The sequence below is a fragment of the Pholis gunnellus genome, assembly GCF_910591455.1.
Source record: "Pholis gunnellus genome assembly, chromosome: 20".
NCBI classification, from domain to species: domain Eukaryota; kingdom Metazoa; phylum Chordata; class Actinopteri; order Perciformes; family Pholidae; genus Pholis; species Pholis gunnellus.
Genome location: NC_136547.1, coordinates 19,950,065 through 19,960,908, shown reverse-complemented (window position 1 = coordinate 19,960,908; position 10,844 = coordinate 19,950,065). Strand labels below are relative to the sequence as shown.

At 41.8% G+C, this 10,844-nt stretch overlaps 1 protein-coding gene across 1 annotated transcript in view; it reads left to right on the top strand.

Annotated features, from left to right (window-relative positions):
- Window positions 1-10,844, top strand: part of LOC306712076 (sodium channel protein type 2 subunit alpha-like) — a gene marked incomplete at both ends in the record, with an annotated part of 96,621 nt that overhangs the window by 68,098 nt on the left and 17,679 nt on the right. Inside the window, one exon of the mRNA XM_079181176.1 lies at window positions 5,690-5,810. Coding sequence (XP_079037302.1) covers window positions 5,690-5,810 — 121 coding nt within the window. The remainder of the gene's footprint in view (window positions 1-5,689; window positions 5,811-10,844) is intronic.

Here is a 10,844-nt window from a genome sequence, read left to right as displayed (position 1 = left end):
TAACTAAGTATTTTACGATCTTTTATTAAACCCATCTAAGTATTTCACGATCTTTTCTGAAACCTAACTAAGTATTTTACGATCTTTTTCAAAACTAACTAAGTATTTCACGATCTTTTATTAAACCTAACTAAGTATTTTACGATCTTTTATTAAACCTAACTAAGTATTTCACGATCTTTTATTAAACCTAACTAAGTATTTTACGATCTTTTATTAAACCTAACTAAGTATTTCACGGTCTTTTATTAAACCTAACTAAGTATTTTACGGTCTTTTTCAAAACCTAACGAAGTATTTCACGATCTTTTTCTAAACCTTTCCTATGAAGACAGAAGTTTATTTAAAAACAGATCGTACACATGTAGCGAGCAGAAATTGACACGTGTTGCTGGCTTTCATCGGAAAACACACGAAAACTAAACAAAGACCTCTTGACCGTGCGTGACTCAGACTACGACCTTTTTGACTCGGACAGCCTGCAGTCGGACATTGAGAGAGTGACGATGTTTGTATAGCAGCGTTCCAGACCGTTCTCCGGTTGCAGGTCAGTGATATGTGTTTGTTTTGCTCTGCGTTGGATCCTCGTCTAACAGCAGCATGTTAGCACCGAGCCAGAGTTTATTTCTATCTCTCTCTCTTCAGAGCAACGTCTGGAACGTCTGGAACGTTGGATGATACGATGACAAGATCACGAGAGTTCAACTGGATTATTTTATGCACTGACAACCTTCCAGCTCGTAAAGTCTATTTGTTTATTTACGTATCGACATGGAACAGATATTCACAGAATCAATAGAACTACTTCAGACCTCGGCGCCATATTTAACGTCACTGTGCGCCGGCAGACTGTAACAATGCCGCCCAAAGCTTAAAGTCACGAGCTGCACCTCCATCCATCTCCCCTCTCGTTATCTCCCCCACCTCCCTCTATCTCTCACCCCATCTCTGCTCTCCCTCCAGGTCTCGTTGCATGTCATTTATTTTTGGGAACACAAACGTCTCCCTGTAAATAGAAAGCTGTTAAGCTGCTCCGGCACTCTGTTTTAATAGACCCGTGTCTGGTTATGTAATGATTAAATAGCTGAGCTGCTCTTTAATGGCTCCGTGAATCACCGGACGCCGTCTCATGAAGCTGGAACCAGCCGGAGGTCACAGGTCACTCTGGAGTGTAGTCGCGCTCTGACGGCGCTGTAAACAGAGTAATCACGCCGTCTTAAAATGACCTTTGTTACGTTTCCACAGTGCTAGAAGTACTTTTACACATGAAGTGTTTTAAAGTACTGTGACTGTGTTCTACTCACGCTGCTTTCTACTTCTACTCCGCTACATTTATCTCACAGCTTTGGTTACTTTTTTATTTTACAGCTACTGTACTACAAGTACAAGTTGTACTGTAGTACAAGTACAGCTAAAGGGATTAGTCGATTTACAGAAAATCAAATGTATAGTATGTGAAAGTATTAGTAATAAAGTACTGTCAATGATATTAATGAATTATTAATCATTTTTAGGTTTGGACTAAAAGAACAGAATATTTGGTATTAGTAGTTTTACTGTAACTGAGTGTTTTTATACTGTGGTATTTGTACTTTAGCTTAATGATTAGAATACCTATACATCTATAATATCTATATCTTTACCATGAAGTATTGAAATGAAGATGTATTTAAATTCATTGTTTCAGACCAGTTCTAACCGGTTTAACACCGGTTCAGAGTCAGAGGATGAGAACGAGTTCAGGTGTGTTTGTGACTCTTTCCTGCATTTACGCAGGTGTTCTGTGTGTGTGTGTGTGTGTGTGTGTGTGTGTGTGTGTGTGAGTGTGTGTGTGTGTGTGTGTGTGTGTGTGTGTGTGTGTGTGTGTGTGTGTGTGTGTGTGTTTATGGCAGCTTGTAAAACAGACTGTGACCCCGCCCCCCCCCCTCAGCCTGTAGCCGGTGACCTCTGACCCCTGCAGAGACAGGTGTTGGTGCTTTGATTTCTCTCTCTGTGATTTTCGGCATCAAAACATCTGCAGACGATCAAAACAAGCAAAAAGCTCTTTAATCTCAGAAATCCCCAAAATATGAGAACTCATTGTGCAGAATCATGATTATTATATGATTCTCGCATTAATGTTAATAAAGTGTTTTTAACTACTTTAAATTGATTAATTTATGAAAATCTTAACTTTTGTGTTTTTTATTCTGTAAAATAAATAAAGTTATCACAGACATGTAGTAGATTTAAAAATAGAAATACTGAAGTTAAGAACCTTAAAATGACGCTGTAGTACGTAGTTAAATTTAATGTTTAAAACTTAATTAAACACAAAGTTCAGTCAACAAACCGCTGACTTCCTGATTCACAGAACAAAGACGACTCAGCATAAATGATCTGCGTCCATCACTCTGCTTTGTTTCTCTTCTTCTTCTTCTTCTTTGTTTCTCTTCTTCTTCTTCTTTGTTTCTCTTCTTCTCTCAGTCAGCTGTAGAAGATAACTTATGACTTATTTCTGCGTTCGTTAGCACAAAAGATGAGACGAAGTCGTCCTCGTTAGCAGCGACAACGCGCTTCACTTTAACGATGAATGAGTGAACACGTCAACACACACACACGCACACACACACACACACACAGTAATATTATTAAGAATAAAAACTATATTTACAGAGCAGCTGTAAAACACGACAAAGTGCTGCGACAGACACGACAAAACAAAAACTAACAAACATACAGAACAATAGATCAAACAATAAAAACGATACAATAAATGAAGTAAAAAAATATATTAAAATATTAAAATATCAAATTATCAAATTATCAAATTAGAAAAATGAAATATCAACTCATAAAATATTATAATAAAAGCAATAAAAAAAGAGTTTGTGTTCTTCCAGTCTGCAGTTTAGCTGTAAACCGTTAAATGAGAGTGTGTGAGGAAGGATTCAAGGAATTTACAACCACATTTAAGTGTGTGTGTGTGTGTGTGTGTGTGTGTGTGTGTGTGTGTGTGTGTGTGTGTGTGTGTGTGTGTGTGTGTGTGTGTGTGTGTGTGTGTGTGTGTGTGTGTGTGTGTGTGTGTGTGTGTCTGTCCGTCCGTCACTCCACTCTTCCTCAATAATGCATTAAGTATTAATAGAAAACACACAGAGGAATGATAAGTAGCTGCAGGATGTGGTTTCAGTGTCTGTGACTGTAGAGATGACGGACGTGCCGGCCTGCGTTCAACACATGCTCTGTGCTGAACACACACACACACACACACACACACACACACACAGATTAACCGGCTTCGATCCTGCAGTGAGTCACTGTTTCTACAGTAACTGCAGGTCTCCTGTTGAATGTAATCCAGCAGCTTCTTTTTCTCCCTTTTAAACCGGTTTGACGGTTTCGATTGCCTCTGCATGGCTCTCAACATGGCGACGGCTGAGGTCGTGGCTATAGCAGTGCAAGTGCTCTATAAATAACATTATTATTATTATGATCATCATTATTCTTGATGGTTTTGTCTTGTATAGGTCGTGTGAGGTTGCATGTATTCAGGGAGGTTTGTTCTTTAAATGAATACCAGTTTAAAAGCATCTTTTTCTTCACGTTTGACTGACAGCGCGCCGACATCACCAGATTTATTCCGTACGTACACAATCGTCTCGGCAGCCTGTTTAGCGGCTGCCGTCTGCAGCTTTCTCCCTAAATACTGGACCAATTTAAAAAAAAATCATTGCTCACATTTATGACTCACTGAGACACAAAGTTACCCTTAAAGTAAAAGTAGTATTACCGCTAAAAATACTCTGTTACAAGTAGAAGACCTGCATCCAAAATGTTAAAGTCAAAATGTCTTTTTAACTATTTTACATCACAGCCTCCGTCTTTAACAATATATGCAAAACAAAACAAATCAGTTTCTTCCTACTTTTATATCTAAATATATATTTACTCCTTTTAAAACAAAACATGACGTGAGCTAGTACCAAATACTGTCGACCAGTAACATCGTGACATCCGTCCATCATTCAGTCAACAACCTTTATGGACATTCAAGTCTTGTTCAATACAGCATGATGCTCATTTAGAGTCAAACAGACCATAAAGCAGGGGATGCTTTAGGGGCGGGGCTACACAGTGATTGACAGGTCTCACTCCTCAGTCCTAATATGGTTACTTCCTGTTCACTGGTTGTAAAATTTTAAAAAAAAATGGCGACGCCTGAAATACCGAATCGAGACTTCAAAACCTCTTGAAATGTCATCGTTCTACTTTGATAAAAAAGTAATCTGATTACATGTGATTTATTATTGAACAGGCCCCGAGTGTGTTTCACTGTCTTCAGCTCCTCTGTGGCTGCACAATAGAAACAGCACATGAATAGAAATACATTTAAACCTCTCATTATGGACGTCAACTGTCAGGTTTCAGCCCAAGGCTGCTGTGTATGTGTGTGTGTGTGTGTGTGTGTGTGTGTGTGTGTGTGTGTGTGTGTGTGTGTTCTACATTATCCAGTCTGTGTGTGCACATCTTTTCACGTGGATGTGTGTGTCAGAGATTAGGTGTGTATTTATGTCCGTTTGGCATCACCTTTGCATGCATGCGTGCGTGTGTGTGTGTGTGTGTGTGTGTGTGTGTGTGTGTGTGTGTGTGTGTGTGTGTGTGTGTGTGTGTGTGTGTGTGTGTGTGTGTGTGTGTGTGTGTGTGTGTGTGTGTGTGTGTGTGTAAGTGTGTGTGTGTGTGTGTGTGTGTGTGTGTAAGTGTGTAAGTGTGTGTAAGTGTGTGTGTGTGTGTGTGTGTGTGTGTGTGTGTGTAAGTGTGTGTGTGTGTCCAAGGCTGGCATTCGTCACAGCGGCCGCTCTCTGTTCCCAGACTCTGAATGTATTCATGAGTTAGCTGTTGACTCAGGTAGTTGGTTCACCTGTCCACACACACACACACACACACACACACACACACAGGCACGTGTACTGTACACACACACACACACACACACACACACACACCCCTGCTGTGTCTTTGTCCAACATAACTTTGCCAAATTTCCCTCCTCAGCCCTCAGCAGAAAACCTGCCTCCTATCCCTCCATCTCCCTCGTGCCTTTGTAAAGTTAAACTCCCATGATGCTTAGCAAACAGGGCCCTTTGAAGTCAGCTGAGATGGGGGGGGGGGGGGGGGGGGGGTTTCCTGACGTGGATTTTTGTCCAGATCTCAGACTCAAAGTGAACAGACGGCAGTTCTCCTGGCGGAGGGAGGGAGAGTTTGGACGGTGAAGCTCGTCTCTGTTTTCTCAGCCAGGATTCCTGTCGTTTATGTAACGTTCGGTCTGACTCATTCAGCAAAAAACACCACACTGTCCTCAAATGTACCTGAGAAACACATACCGGTACTACGTACTGTACAAGTACTGTTAAGTACTGCTGACAGGTATTGTGTGTGTGTATCTTAAAGCCTCATATGTACCAGTCTTTAGGGCCGTGCAGCTACATTTCTGAACAAACGTCTGTGGTGGAAAGTACATTTACTGAAGTACTCTACCGGAATACAACGCTGTCTCGACCGAGGACTTGACCCGGGTCTTGTCAGACTTGATGGTCTTGACTTTAGTCTTGTCGGTCCCGACTTGGAGCCACAGACCGGATCACTAGATGGCACCGGTCAGTGAGAGTCGGGTGGATCTGATTGTTTGTTTTCCTGTTGTTTCGTTCAGCAGAAAGACGTCATCAGCCTATCAGAGGGCAGCACGGTGGACCTGAGGAAGCCTGGAGAGGAAGAGGATGAGGACTCAGAGACGGCTGAAGAGGCCATGGAACCCGACAACTGCTTCCCAGACTGTGAGTACACACACACACACACACACACACACACACACACTACCCTCTAAAATATCATGACTATTTCCTCTGGTATTTTCTATATATTCAGACATCCTTGTTGACTAAAATAACAATTGATTGGTCAGAAAGGAAACAAGAGTTTAATTTCAGCCCAACAGAAATGAGTTATTAGGTTTTCATTTAAAAGACCGATCCAAAGAATTCACATTACATCTTAAAACTAAATATATATATAAGAGAGCTACATCCGCAAAGTCAGGATGTTGATAATTGATTTTCGGATTTAGCTTCAAATAGAAGTTTTAGAGTAACGAGTGCGACTCCTTCACTTCCATCTCTCCTTCTAGATTTGAACAGATTTGTTGTTGTTTTTCGAGGTTGATAACCTCAAAATCCAGTCGGATCATAAAAGTTCTGCAGAATTGCGACGAGTTAGCAAGTTGACAAACCGGTGTCTTTTACCTGTTACTGTTTTGAAGCACGTGGCTTCCACTCGTCCCACCACCTGCTCGCCCCGAAACCTTCCCATAGAGATTCATGGTCCCGCTCTGACTAACCCAGGTGAGAGGCAAACGCCTCGTCTTTGCTTCCTGACTCAGCAGTTTGCCTCCTGGAGCCCAGATATTTGTCTTAGACCCAGTTTAGCAGTACTATTAAACGACCAATGAAATCCCCGAAATGAAATCAGATCCCCAGAGAGCTGAGAGAACCCAAAGAGCTGCAAGAACTGCAAGAACATTTATTTCTGTTTCTATGCGGATGACACGCAGCTGTATATCTACAAACTACCCAGTTATGTGAGCTCTGTTGAGAAAGTTTGATCAGATAAACTGAGCAAAAACTGATAAAAACAGAAGATCGAGGTGCTAATTAGACACAAAAGAGGAGGAGCTTAACAAGTCTTTTATATTTTGGGGATCTGTTCGTCCTCTTTGAACATCCGAGCATTTGACATTTCATCGGACTTATGTTCAGTTTTCGTTGACGACTGAAGAGAATTAATCTTTCATTTAATGTCTCAACAAAACCCTGAAATATTTTGGTGTATAAGACGATGAAAAAGGGGAATTTGTGTTTTTAGGATGTACACATCACATGATTAGAATCTGTTGGATTCTTTGTGTATCATTCTAACTATGTATGCGACGTATTATGGACCTTGTTAGGATACTTTGGGATGTCTTGTGACCCAGATCGATAAAAGAAACGTCACATATTCTGCACATATAAGGAGAAATGTTTTACTTCATTTATCGTGGCATGAAAGTTCTTTTTAGAAAATACACGGTCTGCTAACTGTGTTTTTCCCGCCATTCTTTGATGATGTAGTGTTTCAAAATGCATCATTAATTTTGTGATGATTGAAGTTATATTTTCCACGTTGTTCTTCAGCCTCGAGCTGCTGGGTTTATAAACCGTGAGCCACAGGATGGTTCCACTAACCACGAGCCCACTCGCCCCAAAACTTTCACGCTGAGATTAATGGTCCTGTACCGACTAACCCGAGTGAAAAGCAAACACCTTGTTTCCCTCCTGACTCGGCATCCCGGAGCAAAGAGATTTGTCTTCGACGCGGTTCGGTTCATCTCGTCTCCGCCGATACAGAGACGTGAGAGCAGTGAAGGAGAGGAAGAAGGTTTAGTTTTTATGTTATGGATTCTGTTCATCTGACTCTAGATCAGAGTTGTGTGAGAAAGAAAGGTTAGATTCGCCCGTTTGACTTTCAGAGGTAACTTGAGGTAAAAGGCTCAGACAGAATTAGGCCAGCCAGCTGGAAAACCCTCTCTGAAGTACAAAGAAACAACAGAAAAGCTTCCCCGGCACCTGCACCGACTCCATTAGTGAGACTCGGAGGTGTAACGTACAGTATGTGCAGCTGACAAATGGACCAAACCTCTTAAACCAGATGACGAATACACACACAGAGTTTATGCTAATTTAAACCAAAACACACACACATTTTAAACTGGTTTTCACCTGCTGCTACGAGCTGGTGTTTCTTGCGTCAGTTAAATTTCTGCAGAAAAAGCTAATATTTAAAGACGTGAAACACCGTCGTCTGCAGGTTATTGATGCTCAAAGTCTCAATACTGCCTTTGTCTTCAATGTTGTACCCATTTTTATTAATGATCAGCAAGATTTTAACAAGATTAGTGCATGTTTGTTTTATTTAAGAAGGGTCAATGCACATTATTTAACATTAGCCACCATGTTGCACGCTTATTTTTTATCCATCCATCCATCCATCCATCCATCCATCCATCCATCCACCCATCCATCCATCCATCCACCCATCCTTCCATCCACCCATCCATCCATCCATCCACCCATCCTTCCATCCATCCACCTCTGAGAATATAACATGGGATTCAAATTTAAAATAATTTGTCATGAAGCATGCAGGGCAATAAAAATAGAAAATATGATACAATGTTACGTATCAAATCAAAGATGCAGCACACATTGCACTGTAAACTAAGAAATAAAATGAGGAGGAAGAGGTGAATAACGACATGCATGCTGCAGGTATATGTGAGTAAACCTCCACCGTTTCCCTCAGAAGGAGCTGTGGAGGAGAGCGTCTGCCAAACGGCAGATGTTGAATTAGTTTTGATTCATTTAGAAGATTGATGCGTCCATCGCGACCGTCCCAACACGCCACTGGCTTCTCCCTGATTCAGCAGAGTCCTTCACAGCGGGCCGACGTCTGTCACCAGCTGGACTCAGATCAGCCAGTGAGAAAGAAACGATGAAATAACGAACAGAAGAAAAAAAAACGCCTCATTCTGCCGCACAGTTTTGTCATCGGCACGTTTGTATTAAACCGGTGCTAAAAAGGGAAAGCAAAGACGTGGAGCAGAAGATAAGTAAAAGAGAGGAGGAAATAACAAAAGAGAGGAGACAGAAGAGGAAAGGAAAGAGGAATGAGAAAGGAAAATGAGAGCAAAGTATCGTAATGATGAAGAGAATAAGAACAACCAGGCAAAACATGTGTTAAAGCTGCATTCTCTCTAGTGACCACCAGGGGGCGACTCCTCTGGTTGTATAGAAGTCTATGAGAAAATGACTCTACTTCTCTCTTGATTTATTACCTCAGTAAACATTGTAAACATGAGTTTATGGTCTCAATCTCTAGTTTCAAGTCTTCTTCAATACAGCATGATGTTCATTTAGTAAATGATGGTCCATTTAGAGTCACACAGACCATAAAGCAGGGGATGCTTTAGGGGCGGGGCTACACAGTGATTGACAGGTCTCTACCAGAGACGTATACGGCGTCTCTACGTCACTCCTCCTCAGTCCACATATGGTCACTTCCTGTTCACTGGTTGCAAAAATCCAAAATGGCGACGGCCAAATGGCCAAACTTGAGTCTTCAAAACGTCCACAAACCAACAAGTGGCGTCCTGAGTCCACTTCTTAAACGCAGTCTGTGGGAACAACAGATGTGTAAAATATAAAACAGTGAGTCAAGTAAAGTCAAGCCGGACTACAAACCCGTCACCTTTCATTTACCTTTAAGAAATAATTCTAGAAGACATAAAAGCAGAGCGGTCACAGTAGAGGAGACGAGTGATAATAAGATTAAAAGTAGGAGACAGAGGACAGGAAGTGAGCCGTTGACTTTGCTGCGATCAACACATTTGGTGGGAACAGGAACAGAATGGGACGTCCTGCTTGTCGCCGCCTGGCTTCCCTCCTGACTCAGCTCTCGGTCCCGTCACACTGGACCCGTACCACCAGTATGCCGACACAGCATGTGTGTGTGTGTGTGTGTGTGGGGGGGCATCAGTGGTCCCTGCGAATCGGCCAGCTGCTGAAGAAGTAGGCCAGAAAAACTGACTAACAGCAGCAGGCAGACACCGTGTGTGTGTGTGTGTGTGTGTGTGTGTGTGTGTGTGTGTGTGTGTGTGTGTGTGTGTGTGCGTGTGTGTGTGTGTGTGCGCGTGTGTGTGTGTGTGTCCCAGGCCTCGTAGCTGGGGATGTAAAACAATCCGTTAGTTTTCATTTGTTGTGAACAGACAGAAGTTCAGGTGTCAGAGACGGACTGAGAGAAACTATTTCACTCTGAAAATAAGGATTTCTTGTGTGTTACACTGTTGGAACACTGAGCAAACAGTGTGTGTCCTTCATATACATGTTACAGATCATTGTGTATTTGAATTCTCTTTATAATGTTTATTCAGGGAGTGCAGTTAGTGACAGTGTGGGCTCTGTGTCTTTAGTCTATCAGCGTTGAGATATTGTAGCATATTGTATCCGTCTGTGTTTACAAAGAACTCTACGATACCTCATATTAGTACACAGAAAATATGTATATAAATATATATGTATAAACCAGATGGTACAAACAACAACGCTGCCGTATTTACGCCTGTATGACGTTATGTTGAGTGTTGATGGAGCTGTTACAATGTTAGCTTAGCGTTAGCACCGATAGATCCAAACTCCATTCAGAAAACAAGCATTTTAAAAGTAGTTTGTTTGTCGTCTTGAGGAGAGAACTAACAAAACATGAAATCAGACTTTTTATGTAGTTATTATGTCGTTATTTCGGCATCATTTGTGTTGTTTATTGTAGTAAAATAGTATATTTTGAGTTCGTGCAGCTGTAGTGAACCAGCCGACGTGTGTTTTGTTAGATACAGTGAAAACTCCTCCGGATGATGTTATGAACCAGACAAGACGGTGTTTAGTTTCCCGGGATATCTGGGACAAAGCAGAAGTAGTGGTTAGCGGAGGAAGACCTCGCTCCTCTCCAACGTGAACAAACACAAATGATCCCGCGAGTAACGCAACGACAAAACTCTATACGGTGTGTGAAGAAACTGTCTAGAACTGAAATTTGTCTTCTACTTTGCTGAGCAGGAGTGTGTGTGTGTGTGTGTGTGTGTGTGTGTGTGTTAGGGGTCAGACATAGATCTGGATGGAGGTCAGTTGTTCTTGCAGAGCATAAAGACACAACAGAGACATTTGTTCCACACAGAGCTGCCGTTTGTCCGATGAAGGATCGTGTCTCTGTGTGTTCCT